The 24781-nt window shown below is 32.7% G+C and overlaps 1 protein-coding gene across 3 annotated transcripts in view; it reads right to left on the reverse strand.

Annotated features, from left to right (window-relative positions):
- Positions 1 to 8299: 8299 nt before the first annotated feature.
- Positions 8300 to 24781, reverse strand: part of LOC127705196 (tRNA (guanine-N(7)-)-methyltransferase non-catalytic subunit wdr4-like) — a 91546-nt gene continuing 75064 nt past the window's right edge. For all 3 annotated transcript variants that reach the window (XM_052209513.1, XM_052209514.1, XM_052209512.1), the window contains 4 exons: positions 22831 to 23006; positions 14269 to 14464; positions 10627 to 10708; positions 8300 to 8470 (listed from right to left, as the gene is read on the reverse strand). In XM_052209513.1, coding sequence (XP_052065473.1) covers positions 8322 to 8470; positions 10627 to 10708; positions 14269 to 14464; positions 22831 to 23006 — 603 coding nt within the window. In that variant the 3' untranslated portion in view covers positions 8300 to 8321. The remainder of the gene's footprint in view (positions 8471 to 10626; positions 10709 to 14268; positions 14465 to 22830; positions 23007 to 24781) is intronic.

Here is a 24781-nt window from a genome sequence, read left to right on the forward strand (position 1 = left end):
TGTTTTCAATTTATTTCATCTCAGTGTTTTTCTTATAAATCTCAGTGTGTAACAGGAGCAGATCTAGAACCTCGATGTCTGGGGGGGCCCAAAAAAAACAAAATTATAGATTTGTTTAAATATGTATATATGCGAGTGTGGGTGGTGGTGGTGTCATGTATTGGATGATGGTGGTCGTGGGGAAGGGGGGGGGGGGGGGGGTCGGGTCTTTATTTCTATATATTTTCATTATTTTTGGGTCCATTTATGTCTACTCTATTATTTGCTGCCAATTGTCCTATATTCTTTATAGTTCATCACACCTTTAATCTGTTTTCTATATTTTTTGGGCCCATTTTTTCTAGTCTTTACTTTTTGACCATTATTCTCTAATTTGTAAACCCCATTTATATCATCAGCCACGGTTAACGGACAGAAAGTCACAGGGCAAAAAGTCACAAATTTGATAGGACAAAAAGTCACAAATTTGATAGGATAACTTGAAAAGTCACAGGACAAAAAGTCACAAATAATATGTATACACTTGTTTGAATATTTAAGAGAAAGATCTTTAAATATTTACTTTTTATCACATATATTTATTTTACAGTTGAGGAAATTGTTCATTAGACTTGATAAATGAAGATTTATTAAATTTTAATCATGCAAAAGATATATTTATTGTCACCATGAAGCCGTGTAAGTACCCACCCACTTTGACATTTTGTTTTCATAACAATTATTTGATCATTATAAATACTTTTTTATATAAATTTTGTTAACAAAGTTGCTTTATATACTAAAGTTCAAGAAAAGTACAAAAATGTTTTTTTTTTTAAATAAGTATTTTCTTGTTAAAGAAAATCAATCTCAGAACTGAATTGTGACTTTTTGTCCTGTGACTTTCTGTCCTACATTCAACCATTCATACCCTCATTCATGGTAATTAGCCTATTCATACCCTCATACATGGTAATTGAAACAAGAAAAACTATACACATATTACTGTACTATAAGTAGGTTTTCTAAAAATACAATATCATTTTATTAATACGGATTATATATAAGGCACAGACTATTCATGTTTTGTGGAAAAGGTGGGGGGGGGGGGGGGGGGGGGGGGGTAGATAAGCAGATACAGTAGCAATAAAACTATGTGAGAATTTTTTTGTGACCCCGACTGGGCCCCCGGTAAATCCGCCACTGTGTAATTTTAAATTCTCAGTGTGTGTTTTTCATTTTTTGAAATCTCAGTGTGTAATTTTAAAATCTCAGTGGGTAATTTCGATTTCTCAGTGTGTTATTTTAGGTTTTTAAATCTCAGTGTGTTTTTTTTAATTCTCAGTGTGTAATTTTTTTCGAAAAAAAAGGGTTTAAACATAGTTTTTTCTACATAAGAAAATGCCTGTACCAAGTCAGGAATATTGCAGTTGTTATCCATTCGTTTGATGTGTGTGAGCTTTTGATTTTGCCATTTGCTTAGGGACTTTCCGTTTAGAATTTTCCTCGGAGTTCGGTATTTTTGTTATTTTACTTTTTGCCATACCTTTCCTTGTATTTTATTAAAGCGTTTGGTCCACTTTGAAGGCCTCATTTGAAACGAAGAACATCAATTAAAGCGCCTTTGGTATAACCTAAATATATTAAAGTTGATGAAACTTACTAGGATTTACCAAGGGCTTTATTTAAAACTTCTGATAAAAATTATTTAAACATTTGCATATATTATACTGGCTAACATCTAGATTGTTGAAATCGTAAATCATGTATTGCTTTGCCATTTTGTATGGAAGGGCATTCGTTGTCAAGATAAATTAGTGTGTATACGAATGACAATACATACCTTTATTTTCAACAGAGAATTTCATTTTTGAAAAAAAATTTGAAACAAATTCTTAATTTTCAACAATCTCTATCAGATTTGCGACTTTGAACAATCTACAATTATTCAAAATTCGAGCTAAAGATCAGAAATATGACAAAACATTGTCAAAATTCATTAATATGCGGCATAGTGAATCTTAGTCAATATTCAAGGGCTTTTTAAGAAAGGTCCCGATGAGGAATATTTATAACAAAATTAGCCATACCTCGTTTGTGAGAAAATTGGACGACGAACTCGTCTTGTATTATTTTTTCTTTATACTCTGTAGTGTACACGTTTAGGCTATATACGTTTTCTGTTTTATTTAATGAGATTCGTTGCCTTCTTTACACTGAATAAGAAATCGAAAAAAAACAACATCTAAGACACATTCTGGCAAAAATAAACTTAGATGGATTTGGCTATCTATTTAGGTCCATTTTGGTCATATAGCTCTTCAACTGTTTCGGTATTTACACATCCTTGGCTTTCAAATACCCGGCGTTGATCGTTCCTGATGAAGGTAAATCCAGAAAAGCGCTTCGGACGCATGAAATTTATAACGTTTTGTTTTCATATTTTCTATCATTTAATTGTTAAATTTATTAAAAAAAATTATTTTCAAACGTCTGTATTTTGTCAAAAAGTTTTTCCAAGCTATGTTCATGGGATCGATTCTGCATGGTATTCAACTTTTTCATAATCATATACATATATCGGTATATGATTAATAGAGAACAAATGCTAATATGCAAAATTTTAAGCGGGGACTATTTCTGCTTTATTTTCTGTGATTTAGGGGAGACGTGGAATCATTCTTAGAAATATTGCTTAGTCAGAGCTCTATTTTTCTCCAGTCCGTGAGAGAATAATAAAATTTTCCCGTTCCCACACTAAATTGGAAACTTGAATATTTTTGTAAAAAAATATGTAAAACCAGAATCAGTTATTAATTGACTGATAAAAGATATCATTTTAACCACAACCCATTAATATTCGCTACCTTTTTATAACATGCGTTTAAATTAATTTTAATTTTCTAATTTGAATCATAAACAAATAAAACGATATCATGTTAAATGCTCCGAGTAAATACAACAAAATTTATGAAGTTTTGAAATCAGAGATTCTATTCAACTCAACAAAAGCTAAAACTTTTCTCTCTCATTCAAAATAATGTAAAAATTAATTATTGCATTTTGTATAGATGACAATTTATTTATACCCATTAGCCATAAATGACGCACGCAATGTTTATGAATGGGACTATTTAGCTGTAATTTTCAGGTCAAGTTTAGAATAATGAAAATGAATTTCATGGTCAATTGTTTTTGAGAGGCTTACACATCAGATTTCATAACTGTTTAGGTTTTAATGCTCATCAGCAACTAAGATTGCATCTGAAATGACGCGCAATTCATCATATCGGGTTAACACGTTTACCTTGGATTTCAAAAGCGACTGGCACAAGTCAAACATTTTATTCGATCCTATTATTTTGAAAGGATAAAGCATTACCACACGCGCAGACACGTGCCGTATTTTAGGAACCGACACCCTAAACCTGTAATTTCTGTGAGAAAGTTCCTAAATGAGAAAAAAAACATTTAAAATGGCTTTGATGAACCTTTTAATCACGTTGTTGTAAATTAAGCCAGATAAACATAATGACATGTTTATGGATATGGTACTAATGTGCTTTTTAAACAAAAATTTCTGATATGTCTTTTATTTCTCAATAAAAAGTGATTTAAGGTGAATAGGATCCAGTTTCATATGCAGTTTACATGGTGTTATTGCATTAACTAAGGTATCGCTTAACTGGTGTTTTTCTACGATTGCAAAAAGATCAATTCCAAACGAATAACTTCCATATAAAGTCTCTGTCATTATTCATGTAACGGTTAAAATCACGAAGCAGAGGAGAAAAACTCGAAAAGGCAAATAAAATTAAGAATTTCCTCTTATACTGAACGAACTCGGATGGATGCTAACGTTACAAGATGACGAGCCTTCTGTCATACTATTGATTATTTGATAGGTGTTTAACACTACTTTCAGCACTATTGTTCTATTTCCTGGCGGTCAGTTTTTATTGTTGGAGGTAGCCTGAGTGCCCGGATAGAACCACCTTCCTTTTGTAGGAAATCTGACAATCCTAGTCAATTAAGATTGAAGTCGAATGCACCTGCCACGTGCTAGATTCGAACTCATAGCCTCAGTGTTGACAGGCTAGTGATACAGTAGTTCGACTACTTAGTACAGCCGGCCACCGAGCCCCCTCATGCTATTAACTGTTTACCAAGAAGCTAACGTGTTATACCTTTATCATATGTAACTATAAATATCATGAAAAATAGCTTGGCCAATCTAGTCATCCGCCAGTTCATTTAATCAAGATTTTAATATTACAAAAATCCTTGATTCAACCAGACATTTAATAACGTCACAATGGTACTACATGTTTCTGATTTGATCGTCACCTTACCTCACTTATCCTCTTCATGCCGGTCTGCATTTAAGGCCTTTTGGGTTTCCGTAAACAGCTTTTTTTTACTCTGCTTGGCGATTAGCCATGCAAGAAACCTACTACCTGCAGGATTGAGTTTTGCTGTCCCATAAACGATTGCCTGCCATGGCTAACGAGCTCTTTCTGCCCGGATTTTCTTTCTTGGTTTACTCCCATAGCCTTTGATTTTCCCAAATGTAAACACAAAGCAGTGATGCTATTTACCCATAGCTTGGGCAAGGTTGATGAGTGAAAGGGCATGTCCACACGCCGGTGGACCTACGCACTACATTATGGGGACCTTGCTGCGCCGACATCCTCTACAATTATGCCTAGGATGCTAGATTCTAGTTACTAGTGACATGAGCTGTCGCGAGGAGGCATTGTAGAAGTCATGAATAGTGTAGAGGCTATGAACTGGCAAAAAGACTTACACACTAGGCTTTCTTTTCACCTGCAAAGCAGGCTAGCCACCGGCAGTAAAAGAGCCAACGACTCAAACATGCACACTAGACGCATACACAATCCCGTGGTACAAACCATCAGCACACCCGATTTGATCGTCACCGGTTACACAAAATTTTACTCCGAGCTCGCTCTAGAACAGAAAATTAAATGAGGCAGTGGAAGAAGTGATATGTAATCCTTTCACACCAATCCAGTCAAATTTTATTTCTTGTTAGAAGCAATCACCAATGTTTAAGTTTGAATCCAGTTGGTTGTATCTAGTGTAACATTATATTGGTATCTTGATATAATTTTTGTAATAGTGTTTGTCGTTTTATATGTGCTTTTATATTGTAATATAACTCTGTACAAAGCTATATATAAGCTTGCAATGAACATGCAAGAGGAAGGAGGCACCAAAAAATCATTAGGCAATAGCCAAAATTCGGGTCGAGACACAAACACAAATAATATACAATTAAAAGCAGCCAACTTCTTAAAGATTATTACATTTAATTGTTGAATAACGAATTGTTGTTACAAATAATCAAGAAAGGAACAATCAACCAAACGAGATAAAACAGTAAAAGTTGTGATTCTGTGGTGGTCAGTAAGTGTAAGTTTGATTACCTGTGTGTAAGTTTGATTACCTGTAAGATTTAAAAAAAGAAAAAACTTTTTTATATATCAATTTGTATTTAATTAATAGGGTAATATAAGCAATCATCATCAATGGCCGTTAGCCGTTTACTTGTTTGGCGAATGTCCATGATGTTCTCTGATCTGAAACTACAAGACAAAAACATTTACACTGTAAAGGGACTGAGGATTCGAAGATCGTCTAAAACGATCTCTATCTTATGTTGATCTGGGGGTCAAAATTAGAAGCATTCGTCCCACCTAGTTCTCACTGAAACCGTATGGAAATCACATGATCATATCCTTCTCATGTAATTACATGAGTAACACAACGGATGCCATATACTTACCCTTCTGGAGCACATGAGATCATCATCGGTTTTTGGTGGGGTTCGTGTTGCTCAGTCTTTAGTTTTCTATGTTGTATTTTGTATACTTGTATTGTTGTTCGTCTTTTGGTCATTTTTCTTTTTTTTGCCATGGCTTTGTCAGTTTGATTTCGACTTATGAGTTTGAATTCCTTTGGTATCTTTCAACGCTCTTTCTGAAACTAAGCTAATCTAATATATTTGAATGGTTTATTGAATGTCTTTTAAACGCATTAAAATAGAGGCTCCATTTTTGCATAAAATTGATGCAAAGTAACACATATATTTGTATTGAATGTAAAGTGTATGGAGCAAAATGTTTCCTTGGCGATCATTTTTGCATGACCAAGTTTCTGTATATCCATTGTAGTTTAAAAAATAAGCTAAAAAAAAAAAAAAAAAAGGGTTAAAAAGTGTCGATTGAAAATTTCATTCAGATTGACTTATTTGTAAATCTTGTATTGCTGGTCATTTTCTATTCAAAGTTTCAATCTATCCTTAGTAGTTTCAAAGATATGAGGAATAAACAAATTGAAGAAAAATCATTTAAGGAAACATAAGAAGTCTACCATCTATTTTGTTCACTTTTTCTCATTTTATTTCGCTGATTTTGCAATTTACATATTCTTTCTATCTACAAGAGTTTCAGTAAAAATCTTGGTTCAAAGGAATTAGCTCCAATAAGGAGTCCGCTGGTTATTTTTGCTATGATGACTTTTTATAGATCGTTTATAGTTGCTTATTTCTGCTGTTCAGAGTATCTGTCTATTTAAGCTCTTCAGAATATAGCAAAAAACTGTACAAAATGGGTAAAAATTGCCATTGGTGATTAATCTTGTAAAGAGCTCACTTTTGGACATGCTGAATTATTTGAAGATCTTATTTTAGTGATCATTTTTACTATTCAAGTTTTCTCTTTAATATTATAATTTTGTCAGTGAATTCAAATGGTTTTATTGCAAATCTGAAAAAAAATATGGAAACATATTTTTTTCTTAAAATGGTGTGATTGTTTTTGTTTTATTTGTCCAAAGAATCAATTTTCCCAATATAATATAAATAAAAATATAGAAATCCTGAAACCCATATTTCTTGAAAAATGTATTGTGAATAGTACTTTGTTTATTAAATTTGAACAAATATGAATTATTCTTTTTTTCAGAAAGTTTTAAATACATACAAAAATTTAATTGTAACTTATTAGCAATGTTATTTGAAATTCAATTCCAATTCACAAAATTGTCTGAAAAGGGAAAAATAGATTGTCTTGTCTATCTTCCTTGAAAGCCTCCCCAAATTATATGATTTTATTTTTTAATGTTTGCACATGTATACTGGAAATGAACAAATTTTGACAAGCAATTTATTTTTCAATAGTAGAAAAATAGTTGGAATATAAATATTGGCGAAACTTAAATATTCTTCTTTATGAATACCTGCCAACCCTTGACTTGACAATCTGTAAATTTAATATAATTTAAAAAGTTTCAACCTGTAGCCAAGGGAGTTAATTGAATTAATAGGGCAGGTCATGTGATATACTTCTGATGAATAAAGTAGCATGCATTTTGCCATATGAAGAAAGGGCTTAACATGATAAGTTGGTTTACAGTATTTTACATAATGAAGATATTCAGGTAGACAGATGTCAGCTGACTTTTTGTCATTATCTGATATTAACCTGTTCATTTAATAGCAAAATTAACATAATTTTGAAAGGCTTGAATATTTTTTTTTGTAATTTCAGAAGCCAAATAATGGCTCTTATCTTACCTCCTCCTTAAAACAGCATTTATTAGATTAATTGCCTGTTATGGACTTTAATTTGTTTACATTACCCTTTATCTGTGTTCTACAATGCAATGATGTAGTATGATTCACATCTAACAATAATTTCATACAAACTGATAACAGGGGCCTTTTTGAACTTGCAATGAGATGTGAGTTTTTACTCCCTGTTGGTGGCCTCACTTTGACTTTGAGATGAAGAAAACCAATGAAAGTGCTGTTCCTTTGCTTATAGTTATTTGAAGAAAGACAAAATAATTTGTTCCATTAATTAATTCACCATATCCCCTTTTTCCAACTAAACTTAAATAACCTTATCATCAACCCATCAAACTCCTGTATCAGAGCTATGAAAGACATCTACTAGTATTTTGTGAAAATGTACACCAATCAATACCATAAATAAATTGGAACCAATTAGTTTCTTATTAAAATACTAATATTTGACCAAAAGCAGACAATTTACTAGACAAATATAGATCATTTTATTTAAGCATATTTACTAATATGATATGACAGAAGAAACAGCCCTACAGCTTTCAGGCTAGTGAAGCTTTCAGGCTAGTGAGATGTAGGTTTCAATGTTTCTAAGTCCAAGGAGAGTACTATGCTTAGTCAGTTCAAGTCAGCCTAAATCAACTTCAGGTCTGACATGATGTCAGTGAGGCATGCCTTCTGGATAATTGTAGAGCAAAATAAAACAAATTTGTATATTTTAAATTTATTGTCATTCTCTCTGTTTAACCTTTTTAGGAGGTGGTTGTGGAATTTTTTGTCCACTTAGTCTTATTTGTTTCTTTTCCATATAGTCCTTCATATTCTGGTCTATTTTCTGTTTCTTCAACCCTTGATACATACTGGGAATATCTTCTGAGGCTGAAATAAGTATTTCACATTCCATAAATATACATGCAAGCACAATAAAGATGTAAATATTTGAAACAACCGCTGTTATTTAATTGAAATTCAAACAATTAACAAAGTCAATTACTTAGTCAGATTGTTATGCAATTCTGTTTTCTGTGAAGACTCACAAGATTTGGTTTAATTCAATGTATAAGACCTCTTATCAACATTCATGTAAAATAAAGGAGTTAAAAAATGCCCTTCCTTCCATATCTGGGTTATTCCAAAATGTGCATGTTTTGGTGTTCCCAGTGGTGGATTCAGGTGGGGCATAGAGAGGACTTTAATCACAAACTAGACAAAATGATGCACTCCACTTTGAAGTAACTGTATTATAACAAAGTCAATGCAGGACTTTCTTTGAGATATTATTGTGTCTGGGAGACACAAATGATGCCCCTGCAGATTCAAAGTGTTATTTTAAAAGTTAAGCAAGGGAGCACATAGGTCTATGGTTCACTGTAGGAGGAGTTATACAGAAACGCTATGCACATCTTATGTAAGTATATACTCCAAAAATGACAAAGTTCAACTATCTCCCAAAAGAGCAAATATCAATAAAAATCAAAACCCTGACCACATGCACACCTTCAATATGTGTACAAACAGCCAGCAAAGTGAAAACTTCCTAGCATTCAAACTGTAGGAGGAGTTATCTAGAATAACTATATACCCATAATGGGACGGACGGAAGTACGGACAGCCAGACAGGGGTAAAACAATATGGGTCCCAACTTTTAGTTTTTGGCATAAAATTGTCAGCATTTTTTTTCCATTTAACATATTAACAAAACAGACAATTACAACCTCTCTTTTCTTGAACCCTTGATCTGCCCATGGTTCCTATATTTAATTTTTCAATTTAGCCTACAATATTCACATGTTATTTTACGAAGAATGGTAAGGCACAAGGTATGGTACTTATGCATGGGCTTTGTACTGATTAGTAGGAATTAGCTGCTTCAAAGACCACTATTAAAAGCTTCATGATATATGATAAGAGTAAGAAATTTAGATTAAACTATATAAGGCTACTACTACTACTACAGGGTTGTTTAACGAGCTTGACCAGCTACGAAGCCCTCAAACGGTCAGTATATAAGGCAACTTATTACTTTTATAGATGTGATTAAAACCAGATGTAAATGAATCAGATATTTGTCAAAAATTTTCTAATTCTCCATGAATTACCTTTACTTAGCTAAAAGTCTATGTTTTGATAGGGCATGAAGGAACCCCCAACCCCTTGTTCTAAATATGCATGGTACTCGATTTCAAGCAAAACCTATCAATAATCTATTACTTTCATTTTCTCAATCTTCATTTTTCAAAATTTGAGGGATTTTATAGACCAATTTCCTTGAAAAATAAGCATTGCATAGCATCAGTAGTCCTTTTCAAGACAAACTCTAAAGGAAGAATCAGTTTCCTATCAATTATCTATTACGTCAAAGAACTTCAAAGTATAATTTATAAGGTAAAATAAGCCATCTGTTCAAAAACTCTGATTAAGATAAGTTTTTTAATATTTCACGTTACTTCCTGTTTATAATGCCAGCTGTTGCTACTATTTATTTCTTATTTGTTTCACTTCACTTATTAAGGCATGCTCTCTCTGAACTTCTTTAATGAATACTTATACTAAGTGCAGGGAACCATGTCAAACTTTATACCAGTTATAATTATTCATTAATGGTTTATTTGGTTGACATTTGTGACTGTTAATCTCAAATAATATCTTGGCATACAGTTTGAAATTTATACAACTGAATCAAGACTAACTTTATTTGATTCAAGCCATTTCAAACAAAAAATATTAAACTAATTGACTGTTTATTAAAGAAAGGACATAGAATTGATTGACTGAATATCAGAATAAGTCTGCTTGAATATTTTTTTCCTAATCACCGTTACTTTCTGAGCTAACATTTGAAAAAATGAATGTGTGAAAATGAAGTTCACATTTAAAATGTTTTATCTTATTAATTCATGATTGGTTCTTTTTAATATTGATTATAATAAGAATTTAACATTTACAAAGTTTACTAGAACAATATCAAAATTTATCAACAAAACCCAATACCATTCTCTAGCTTTCTGGCACTCATGATACTTTTATAGCCTACCTTGGAAAAACACCCAGTCATTGTTTAAATTCTCTAACTCTGTAATCCAGGGATCTGATGTTTTTGATTTTCCTTTCACTGCCTACAAGAGAAAAAAAAGAAAAATAAAGATTCATTCCTTTTCATGGATACCAATTCTCGGATTTTGCAGAAAAATTGTACATGAATTTTGGTTGATAGAATCATGTGCAAAACAGTGTAGCCGAGACCATTGATTGGCGCGCTAAAATATTAAATTGACTGGGTCAGATTAGGTGAACGTTCGTCTGTAACGCCCACAACTCACGACGTATTTATTATAGACATTTAAACTGTGGGGTCACCAAAGGGTCTCAACGCCTAAATAAAATAATTCGAAAAACTAATCAGGAATAACCTTTGTGTTTTGATTTATATTGAATACTTAAACGTTCTTTACTTGTGTTTTTGTTATGTTTTGATAATGAATTTTTATGATATCGGACGTTCTTTCAGCAAAAAAGGATTTAACTGGCTTTAAAAGTTACAATGGATGTGTTGATTATTTTTTTTTTTTCGGATGTCAAAGCGATTTAACAATTGCGGTTGTCCAACTATGTCATCTTTTAACTTTTATCTGGTCAAAATTTTATTTTAGAACGAATGCATGATCAACTTTAAAAAGTGTGCAAACACAAAACATATAGACAAAATATACTTCTTTCCTGTCTTTTTCGTACTTGCAAGTTATTAGACAGTAAAAAGGCTATTTGGATCAAGCCTTGTGAAATTTGCATTTACGTTTTTGAATAGGTACAGTCAAGTTTAGCGATTGATAATTCATTGATAACATTCTGGCGTATCACAAACAAACAACTTGTAACGTCTCATTTCATTGGCCGAAAGATTTAAATACAACAACAATTGTAGTGTGCACGTGAATTGACACAGGTGACCGACAATGGAATGTACTACGTTACTACGAACGTAAAAAACAATGATTTTGGTCGAAATAATTAAATAAGTATTTTGTGAATTTCAAATAGTGGGGTCGAAATATTATACTAATAATTTGTGTTAAGTAATATTCTTTATGCATGCAGCACTTGTACCGCACTATGAAAAATATAAGGATAAAATAAAATACATGTGCCGCTTTTATACGGATGAATGTATGAACCACTTTAATTTCTTTCATATTGACGCTAGGTTATTATCCTGACAATTTCGTAGTTACTTATAATAAGGATCTCATAATACTGATCCATTTCAAATTTATGATGGGTTGCACATTCCTCTTTTATTGTTTTCATGCTATAAAACGAAAATAAAGTAGCTAAGCATTTGGTCATTCAGAAATGACGTGTCATAAACGAGCAAATTGTCCCCGAAAGATCGTATCATGTGTGCACGTGAATATAGATGTACTATGCAATGTACTATCATGGTCACCACGAAATTCAAATGAATTCAGTGAAGGCATGTTGGTGTAAAAAGGTTTGAAATGTTTCATCGGCGAAGATTTTATTTTTGCATGTGTGGAACTAAAAAATAAATAAATACTTGTGAGAAATGTCGTAGTTTGTAAGGAACTATATAAATGTACTGTTTTCGATTTTAATTGGTTGAAAATTTATCCTTTAATTTCATACCGTAAGAATAGAGCTTTGCATAACATTGTTGAACTATCCGCCAAAGTAACGTGTGGCATGCGTGCGTATTAAAATGAAATACAAAATCATACATGTATGATAAACTTATAAACGAAATATTAAGAAATTAAGGATGACTACTGTAAAAGTATGTACAAAAATGGAGTCACCTTTTATCAATACATTTAGTGAATAACCACACTGTTTAAAACTGATTGTTTTCTATGCAACTATTTAAATATTTACAATATATAATTTTCAACTGAGGATAGCAAAACAGTTAATTATAAATTAAGAAAGTATATCGCTGGAGTTTATAAAGTACATTTCCTTCCACTGTGCCATGGTTTGCCATCTCCATTTTTTCTCTAAACAAAGCATGGCTGGTTACATGTTCTGAATTTACTTAGAATTTTGGGATTTTTTTTTCAAAATCAAGTAAACTAAATCAGAAAAAAATCACACTATCCTAAAACTTATGAAAGAATATGAATAATGAACATGACAGTTTATAACACAAACCCATTTACTATAAAAATCGAGCAATATCTTTAGTATGTAATTTGGTTATTTTTGTAGTTAAGTACGGTTTCATTTCAAGTACAACGTTAATTCATCAAGTCCATTGAATAAAAGATAAGGCAGGGTGAGCAACTTGACAAAAAAAAGGCAGGATGACGATTTATGTAAAAAAATCAGGATAAACTAATAAATATAGTCAGGACCTAACAGACTGAAAAATAGAAAGACAGGACAGAGATAACAACTAAAAAAAATGCAGGACAAAATGTTTCATCCAAGTCCCCCACCCCCAATCAAAATAAAATGGTAGCTCCCTTAATCCAGAACCAATTGAGAGGAGACAGTTGAATTAAATATTTCGACGTGACTGTTAAAATTAAAGTTTAAAATTTTACATGCACATGTATAAAAGCTAGAATTGCCATGGGATAATCAAGAACACAATCATGTACGTGAATACGACAATGGAAGTTTTTAACGACCTTGACCGGCTACGTGAATACTGATCAGTCCATTCAGCTTTATAGTACGCATGTTCTATTTTCGCAGGTGTGAGGTCGAAGGTTTGATTTGACCAATGAAAACGATCGTTCCTTAACGAATTAATCTAATAAAGTTTGTTTGACTGATTATGTTGCACGACCTTTCGCTAAGCTTGGCCGCAATTCAGTATACAATGTATAGTTTGATGATCTTTTCTGCTAACTACTATACTTGTGAAAAGTATTTTCATATTTTCAATTTACATAGTAATGGACGACTTCGTACATTTTATGATCGCAAATAAAATATGTATATAATATACTGTGCACTGTAGTACGTATATATACTGAGACCCATTGGCAACCCCACAGTTTAAATGTTTATAATAAATACGTCGTGAGTTGTGGGCGTTACAGACGAACGTTCACCTAATCTGACCCAGTCAATGGGATATTTTAGCGCTCCAATCAATGGTCTCAGCTACACTGTTTTGCACATGATTCTATTTGATTTAATGGTTTTGCCAAATTTCTGCATACAACCCTATGGAAAGTTTGTACCTAAATTTGTGGTAAACCTATACCCACAAAATCCACAAAAATTAGTACTGCATGAACAATAATGAATCCACAGTAACATTATTTCACTGATAGAGGGAAGACAAAAATTGAAAGAGAAAGCTGATCTCATAAATAATATGTTAACAAACAATTCGTTTAAACATTATTTTTCAAATATTTCCTTTTTCTGGCTACATGTAAATCAAAGTTATATATATATATGGTTTTAGAGCAGCAATAATACCAAGCAAAAATTGATATTCCAACACAGATATCCTACACACTTTTCAAAGAACTGAATTTACAAGATCTGGTTTTTTGTTGTAATGCTTTTTTTGCTATGTTATTGTCCATGGTTTCAGTTTTTTACCTACCCTTGGTGAAAACACTTTTCTAACAAACTAATGAAAGTTTCATTTATTTAAGTACAATATTTGAGAAGAGCAGTCCACAATTCCTATACAAACCTTAACTGTATTATCCTGACATGTTAAACTGTAAATTATGATTGTCTCCCCTTCTACTGGCTGTAACACACATAAGTTTTGACATGAATCAAAGCAGATATCCCAGGGTTCTTTGTTTACCAATATAACATCACATAAATCACAGCCAGGCACACCATCTGTGACATTCAATTTGTATACATGTACTCGGGTAGAACTAAAAAGAAATACAGAAAATAATTTTACTTATTTCAACGTAATAATAGCATCTTATTTTTTTATAATCATCATTCCTATGGCATACAAACTTGTATCCTTAATTAGTTAAAAATACTGTGGATTCATTATTATTCGTGGGATACCAATTTTCATTGATTTCGTGGGTAAAGGTGAAATTTGAATGTTCAAGAGAAACATTCTTTATGTATACAGACTTTGGCAAACCACAAAATCAAATATCCACAAAATACAATTTTCCCTCAATCCACAAAAATAAATGAATCAACAGTAATACAAAAAGCTCTTAAAGCAACAAAGGTATATTAATAATGTAGCATCCTGAGTATTATGATACTTTAGTTTTCTTTCTATCACACAAAATTTGGTTTTCCATGTATAAATCAAATGACATTTTTGCATAACTTGTAGCTTAAAAAACAGCCCTGTGACCAATTCTTTCTATCATATTTTTTTTAAAAGTATGATATAAACTACATTTTGGCAAATTTATTTAAAAATTCTAAAGATATTAATTTAGATCCCCAATCTACCCTAAGAATATCAAATTAATTTATTCTATAAAAAAAATATCTTGCCAATTATTCTGAGGTTATTACATAAACCTCAAACATTTGATAATAGGGCTTAAGCAAATGGAGTGCAAATTTACAACCGGATCAAGTCTGTGTCAAAATGTCTATATTTGTTTGCTAAGGACTATAAATAATGAAATTAACATGTATTACCATTATAGATGATTTTTTTCTCATCCGATATGGATTTATAATCTATACATCAATAGATGTGTGGTTGTTTGATTCAACTCAATATATGCAACTCTATGCTTTCTCAGATAAGACAAAGTAGCAATACAAAGTTAGGGGAAAACAATTGAAATTGACCCTTATGATTTTCATTCATTCTCTTTTCATAGCTTTCTAACAAATTAAGCTAGCTGTTTGTCGTACATGTAAATATGTATGTAATCAGTATCTTCCATAGATATGATTTCCAATGTTTGATGTATCCATGGCAACATTCTGCATATGTTTGCGATTAAATATTGCAAAAAGAGGCATAGAAATGTCACATGTGTGTCTCCAAAATTTGGTTCAAGGTAAATCTCACCTTTGAAAGACACTTTTTCTGATATTGACATTTATCTAACAAAAGGTCAAATAAAAATCATTTTCTTTTTTGCCTCATTTTTTCGTAAAAATTGCATCACAAAGTTTGAGGGGTGAAAAAGGTGTAAATAAATATTAAAATTTTTTTTAGGACATATGTACGAAATGCATATGAAAATATGACTGTCAAACAGAAAATAGATCACAAAACATACTTTTAAAATTCTTGAGGTTCATATAAACTTATTTTGAAGGCTATACTACTCTTCAGCAATTGAAAAAAAAATTGAAAAATTCACTGGGTCCAAAATGCAAAATCAAATGCCTAACTGTATATTGCTACCTTTGTATAAAACAGTTCAAAAGTGAAAAACAATGATCTGCTAAATACTTAAACAATCATGACAGACAAATACCATGCATCTGTTGACAGCAGAGAAGTAAACAATCATAACAAACAACTACCATGCATCTGTTGACAGCTGTGAAGTAAACAATCATAACAGACAACTACCATGCATCTGTTGACAGCTGTGAAGTAAACAATCATAACAGACAACTACCATGCATCTGTTGACAGCTGTGAAGTAAACAATCATAACAGACAACTACCATGCATCTGTTGACAGCAGTGAAGTAACCATGACAGACAACTACCATGCATCTGTTGACAGCAGTGAAGTAACCATGACAGACAACTACCATGCATCTGTTGACAGCAGAGAAGTAAACAATCATAACAGACAACTACCATGCATCTGTTGACAACAGAGAAGTAAACAATCATATCAGACAACTACCATGCATCTGTTGACAGCAGTGAAGTAAACAATCATATCAGACAACTACCATGCATCTGTTGACAGCAGTGAAGTAAACATGACAGACAACTACCATGCATCTGTTGACAGCAGTGAAGTAAACAATCATATCAAACAACTACCATGCATCTGTTGACAGCAGAGAAGTAAACAATCATAACAGACAACTACCATGCATCTGTTGACAGCAGTGAAGTAAACATGACAGACAACTACCATGCATCTGTTGACAGCTGTGAAGTAAACAATCATAACAGACAACTACCATGCATCTGTTGACAGCAGTGAAGTAAACATGACAGACAACTACCATGCATCTGTTGACAGCTGTGAAGTAAACAATCATAACAGACAACAACCATGCATCTGTTGACAGCAGTGAAGTAAACAATTATAACAGACAACTACCATGCATCTATTGACAGCAGTGAAGTAACCATGACAGACAACTACCATGCATCTGTTGACAGCAGTGAAGTAAACAATTATAACAGACAACAACCATGCATCTGTTGACAGCAGTGAAGTAAACAATCATATCAAACAACTACCATGCATCTGTTGACAGCAGTGAAGTAAACAATCATAACAGACAACTACCATGCATCTGTTGACAGCAGAGAAGTAAACAATCATAACAGACAACTACTATGCATCTGTTGACAGCAGTGAAGTAAACATGACAGACAACTACCATGCATCTGTTGACAGCAGTGAAGTAAACAATCATAACAGACAACAACCATGCATCTGTTGACAGCATTGAAGTAACCATAACAGACAACTACCATGCATCTGTTGACAGCAGTGAAGTAAACAATCAAAACAGACAACTACCATGCATCTGTTGACAGCAGAGAAGTAAACAATCATAACAGACAACTACCATGCATCTGTTGACAGCAGTGAAGTAAACATGACAGACAACTACCATGCATCTGTTGACAGCTGTGAAGTTAACAATCATAACAGACAACAACAATGCATCTGTTGACAGCATTGAAGTAAACATAACAGACAACTACCATGCATCTGTTGACAGCATTGAAGTAACCATAACAGACAACTACCATGCATCTGTTGACAGCATTGAAGTAACCATAACAGACAACTACCATGCATCTGTTGACAGCAGTGAAGTAAACAATCAAAACAGACAACTACCATGCATCTGTTGACAGCAGTGAAGTAAACAATCATAACAGACAACTACCATGCATCTGTTGACAGCAGTGAAGTAACCATGACAGACAACTACCATGCATCTGTTGACAGCAGTGAAGTAAACAATCATAACAGACAACTACCATGCATCTGTTGACAGCAGTGAAGTAAACAATCAAAACAGACAACTACCATGCATCTGTTGACAGCAGTGAAGTAAACAATTATAACAGACAACTACCATGCATCTGTTGACAGCAGTGAAGTAAACAATCCTAACAGACAACTACCATGCATCTGTTGACAGCAGTGAAGTAAACAATCATAACAGACAACTACCATGCATCTGTTGAAAGCTGTGAAGTAAACAATCATAACAGACAACAACCATGCATCTGTTGACAGCAGTGAAGTAAACAATCATAACAGACAACTACCATGCATCTGTAGACAGCAGTGAAGTAAACAATCAAAACAGACAACTACCATGCATCTGTTGACAGCAGTGAAGTAAACAATCAAAACAGACACCTACCATGCATCTGTTGACAGCAGTGAAGTAAACAATCAAAACAGACAACTACCATGCATCTATTGACAGCAGTGAAGTAACCATGACAGACAACTACCATGCATCTGTTGACAGTAGTGAAGTAACCATGACAGACAACTACCATGCATATGTTGACAGCAGTGAAGTAAACAATCATGACAGACAACTACCATGCATCTGTTGACAGCAGTGAAGTAAACAATTATAACAGACAACAACCATGCATCTGTTGACAGCAGTGAAGTAAACAATTATAACAGACAACTACCATGCATCTGTTGACAGCAGAGAAGTAAACAATCATATCAGACAACTACCATGCATCTATTGACAGCAGTGAAGTAACCATGACAGACAACTACCATGCATATGTTGACAGCAGTGAAGTAAACAATCATGACAGACAACAACCATGCATCTGTTAACAGCAGTGAAGTAACCATGACAGACAACTACCATGCATCTGTTGACAGCAGTGAAGTAAACAATCAAAACAGACAACTACCATGTATCTGTTGACAGCAGAGAAGTAAACAATCATAACAGACAACTACCATGCATCTGTTGACAGCAGTGAAGTAAACAATTATAACAGACAACTACCATGCATCTGTTGACAGCAGTGAAGTAAACAATTATAACAGACAACAACCATGCATCTGTTGACAGCAGTGAAGTAAACAACCATGACAGACAACAACCATGCATCTGTTGACATCAGTGAAGTAAACAATTATAACAGACAACTACCATGCATCTGTTGACAGCAGTGTAGTAAACAATCATAACAGACAACTACCATGCATCTGTTGACAGCAGTGAAGTAAACAATCATAACAGACAACTACCATGCATCTGTTGACAGCAGAGAAGTAAACAATCATAACAGACAACTACCATGCATCTGTTGACAGCATTGAAGTAACCATAACAGACAACTACCATGCATCTGTTGACAGCAGTGAAGTAAACAATCATATTAGACAACTACCATGCATCTGTTGACAGCAGTGAAGTAAACATGACAGACAACTACCATGCATCTGTTGACAGCATTGAAGCAACCATAACAGACAACTACCATGCATCTGTTGACAGCAGTGAAGTAAACAATCATAACAGACAACTACCATGCATCTGTTGACAGCAGTAAAGTAAACAATCAAAACAGACAACTACCATGCATCTATTGACAGCAGTGAAGTAACCATGACAGACAACTACCATGCATCTGTTGACAGTAGTGAAGTAACCATGACAGACAACTACCATGCATATGTTGATAGCAGTGAAGTAAACCATCATGACAGACAACTACCATGCATCTGTTGACAGCAGTGAAGTAAACAATCATGACAGACAACTACCATGCATCTGTTGACGCCAGTGAAGTAAACAATCATAACAGACAACTACCATGCATCTGTTGACAGCAGAGAAGTAAACAATCATAACAGACAACTACCATGCATCTGTTGACAGCAGTGAAGTAACCATGACAGACAACTACCATGCATCTGTTGACAGCAGTGAAGTTAACAATCATGACAGACAACTACCATGCATCTGTTGACAGCATTGAAGTAATCATGACAGACAACTACCATGCGTCTGTTGACAGCAATGAAGTAACCATGACAGACAACTACCATGCATCTGTTGACAGCAGTGAAGTTAACAATCATGACAGACAACTACCATGCATCTGTTGACAGCATTGAAGTAATCATGACAGACAACTACCATGCGTCTGTTGACAGCAGTGAAGTAATCATGACAGACATTACCATGTATCTGTTGACAGCAGTGAAGTAACCATGACAGACAACTATCATGCATCTGTTGACAGCAGTGAAGTAACACACTTGCTGTCTGCAAGGTTAGATCTTGGAAATCAAGCCACCATTCTAAGACAAAATTTTATTAAGAACCAACAGAACTATTTTTTGAGGTTTAAGTGATTCAATAAAATCCCAATTTTCATACCTGAAAGATTTATACTCTGTCACTTATGAAGCAACAAACTAAAGATATTTTTGGTATGTATTAGGTACACCTTGAGTGCGTTACCCCAAATGGGTGTATCTAATTTACATCAAGATATTGTCAATGCAGAAAGCAGTTTTTGATAAATGAGGAGGAGGGTCTTTCAGTGATTTGATCATATGTTATTGAAAAGCATGATAAATGCAGGATACCCAATTTCATTTAAGGACATCTTGGTGTAAATTCAAATACTCATGGGTATCTATCAACATAAGAATTTTTAAGTGCATTCATAACGATAGAAAATTATTGTTTGATAATTAGAGATTACTTTGCAATGCTCGTAATATTGAGAGAAGATAAGTTTACTTTTTAGGGACCTCAAATTTGGAAATTTCAACATATGATATATCAATGGCTATTGTACTTCAGAAATTAAAACACATTCAGTCTATCAAATAAATAATCCATACACAATACATGGTACAGTTTTTGAACATCTTCTTACACATTTGTTTTCATTCCTCAATTTTGGGGTATTCTAGAGATGAACTGCAGAATAAAATTGAGAATTGAAACGCGGAATGTGTCAAAGAGACAACATATCCTTTCATTTTCTAACTACCCGACCAAAGAGCAGAAAACATCCAAAGGCCACCAATGGGTCTTCAACACAGCGAAAAAATCCCGCACCCGGAGGTGAGCTTCAGTTGGCCACTTAAAAAATGTATACTAGTTCATCAAAAAATGGACGTCACACTAAAATCGGAAACATATAAATGAACCAAAATTTTAAAAAACATACAAGACTAACAAAGGCCAGACGTTCCCGACTTGGGACAGGCGCAAAAATGTGGCAGGGTTAAACATGTTTTGTGAGATCTCAACCCTCCCCCTATACTTCTAGCCAATGTGGAATAAAAAAACACACAGCAATACGCTATATCTGAGTCCAATGTTAGATAAGATAACAGAAGAAACTTAGCAAAATGACAATGATGAACATAAATTAACAAAGGACTACTAGCAGTTACTGACATGCCAGCTCCAGACCTCAGTTAAACTGATTGAAAGATTATGTCTTCATCATATGAAAATCAAGCACAATCCCTCCTGTAAGGGGTTAAGTATCATACTATCATAAAATATACTAGAAAAACATATCATGCCAATAACTGGTTTTAGAATAAATGTGTTTATTTCCGACGCAAAGACCCTATGAGTGAATCAATATTAATTCCAAAAAATGCCATCTTTAATGACTTGACAACAGTATCGGTACTATATCCCTTCTGTATAAGCCTGTTTAAAGGTTTGGTTAGGTTTTGAGGTGAATGACTACATTTTGTGCTTTGTATAGAATATTACCATAAAAGATGGGATGTGAAATACCTGAACGTATAAGATGATTGCACGTTGATTTATATTTATGAATGATGTCCTTGTACCGATGATAAAGTTTAGTAAATGTTTAGACAACTTTGTGATTACGAAAACCCTAGTGTAATAATTTTTCAGTAATACAGAGATTTCTTTCGTTAAAATCAAATACATTGTGACATACGCTAGCAATCATACAAGTTGGGATATATAAACACCATAAGATGGTGCCAATGGAACGTCACCATCTAAAAATTGATAGTTAACAATAGGAAACTTAAAATCATCTCTTTTATCGTAAATTTTAGTATTAAGCTTACTGTTAAAGATATAGATATCAAGATCCAGGAAAGGACAGTGTTCATTGTTTGTATTAGCTTTATTTAAAGTCAGTTCAGCAGGATAAATTTCTTTAGTGTACATACTGAAGTCGTCATTATTGAATGCCAATATATCATCCAAATATCTAAAAGTGTTATTAAATTTTTGTATCAGATGTTGTTTCAGAAGACTACCAACACAGCCTTATATTAACATCCTGTCATTAAAATGAAATTTGCCGTATCAGAATCTAATGCATTCTGGGTAATATTTTCAAAAGGGTACACCAAATCGTTGTGATTTAGATTCTGAAAAGGCGTATTATGATCCTTATTCAAATAAATTTTGCTGAATGATGTACTATTAAATGTACTATTAAATACAGGTATCAATGTATTTCACATGTTTTTTATTCCATCTGTCTTGAAATTGTATGAAATAATTGATTTTCTAAATTGAAAAAGCCAATTTATATTTATTCAATAAAATTACTACACTTTGAAAAGTATCTAAAAAGTTAAGTGATTTAAGCAGTCAAATATGGTGGATTCATTATTATTCAGGGGATACTGTAAATTCAGAAATTATTGTGAGATTTTTATTAATGCGAATAATGCAACTAGGTGAGTATCGCAATATTAAAAACTCGCAATTTGATAACTAAAACATAGATCTGTATGTACATTTTTCTGAAATAGCAATAATTAAAATCGCATTCTTGTCCATTTTAGAAAAATCGCAATAATAAATGCACACAATAATTTCTGAATTTACAGTACCAATATCGTGGATTTAGTGTGTAAAGGTAAACCACAAACTCATATGTTCAACAAAGTACAATTTTTCTATACGTTTGTATGCAGAGTTTGGCAAAACTACGAAATCAAATATCCACGAACATGCAATTTCTCCTAATTCATGAAATTAGTATCCATGAAAATAAATGAATCCACAGTAGTTACTTTTATCCTACCATCTCCTTTCAAAAAAGCTTGATTTTATTACAACTTACTTATAAAAACAAACACATAGAAGATTTAATTTGTTGTGATATACACATTTCTTGACAGGAAAGCTATCAGTTTCTTCTGCAGTAGAACTATTAGTAAGGAAACTTTCCTCTGCTGTTTTACACTCAACTTCACAAAGAACCTCTCCATTCAAACTCCATATAATGACCTTACCATCCTGAAAGTATAAAAGAAAAAAAAAACTACATGTTTTGTCATAAGTAAAAGAAAAATTAAATGCAGGCTAAATTGTCATATTTTTTTATATTTATACACTGGTGTAATATATGTAAATAGGATAAAACACAAGCAAATCCTACTAACAAATATCACATTTGACTTTGATAGTCTACTCTCTTCTAACAGGGTGAATTCAGTTACCTCTATGACCAAAAAGTCTCTTTCCAATTCATATGGGTAGGATATTTTTACAAACTTGGAACTTTACCACAGCTCTGTACCAAGTCAGGCAATCTGGACCATGTGTTAGTTTGTATTTGTTTTTTGTTGTTGTTTGTCTTTGTTTGTAGGTCTAATTTCCCTGAGGAGTCAGATAATGATGGTCAGAAGGGTCTGTTGTATAGTCCAATATTTTATGTAAATCCTGTTTTTAGTAACCTGTTTACTGTACACAAAGGTTTTTTTTTCATTATTTTTTTATTCATGAAACTTTTTCTTGATTATACTGTAGAAAAAAGATGATGAATATACCAAGGGGACATTCAAATCGAACGGAAACTGACGAGACAACTAGTCAACTTGTTTTCCTTTTGTACTGTACTGTAAATCTTTTTTTACCTGTACATGTACTGTAAACTTTTTTTTATCTGTACATGTACTGTAAAGCAAAAATATTTTGGGAGAAGAAAAATAAAATGGACATGAATCATTGCAAATATATCAACAAGGATCTTCTCTGAAAAGAGGATAATTTTATCACCAATTTACAAAATAGTGGTAATAAAATCACTGTGGAAGTGACAACAAAGGGGAAAACACTCAAAAAATATCCACAAAAATTAGTTGCTTTACAGCATTTGCTTAAATTTTCATTCAATCTCTGCAATTATCGTTTTTATTATTAAATAAAAAAAATTGGTTAATTACCTTACAATATATTGTTATCCTGAATTCTACACCCAAATACTAGACAACATCTGTTTATAATAATAACAAGACTGAAATGTATCTCGAAATAAATCTTCTCTCAAAAAAATTAATTAACATCATTTATAAATTGACAAGATAGGACTTCATAAAAGTATTTGTAATTCAATTCAAAACAAATAATAAAATAAATATAAATAACACCCACATTATATCATTAGACATAAGTAACAAGAGAACACTGTCACATCTGTTAAAAAAACACGGAAAACTTGATCACAATTTATCCAAAATGTATCATATTATCCACAAAAAAAATCTCAACAATTAATTTTGTTTTAATGACATATTTTTGAATATTTAATTTATCATGAACAATTAAAATACAAAATATTATATATTAGTCTTTATTTTTTTTAAATTAAAAGTTTGTCCACATCAGTGCAATTCTTTAAAACTTATGTTGCTGAAATTAATTACACTAATGATTAAAGATTCAATATCATGCTAAGAATCTTATTCAACTATTCTTTTTTTATCTTCAAAGTGTTCCTGTATATATAAAAATAAGAAGATGTTGTATAATTGCCAATGAGTCAACATTTTCCTGTATATTCACTTTTGTCTATGGAATCTCCCTGGCCTTGATGACAATGTTTTCCAATATGAAAGAAAAATTACATTGACTTCATTTCTATAAATTCAAATGATGTTAAGTAATAACAAAATCAGATTTAAATTTGATAGAACAATTAAGGTTTATATTCATCAAAATTAGACGTCTATTTATCTATCCTAGTCAAACTAGGAAATGTTGTCTTACATCAGATTTCAACTAAATCAGAT

The sequence above is a fragment of the Mytilus californianus genome, unplaced genomic scaffold, assembly GCF_021869535.1.
Source record: "Mytilus californianus isolate M0D057914Y unplaced genomic scaffold, xbMytCali1.0.p SCAF_6, whole genome shotgun sequence".
NCBI classification, from domain to species: domain Eukaryota; kingdom Metazoa; phylum Mollusca; class Bivalvia; order Mytilida; family Mytilidae; genus Mytilus; species Mytilus californianus.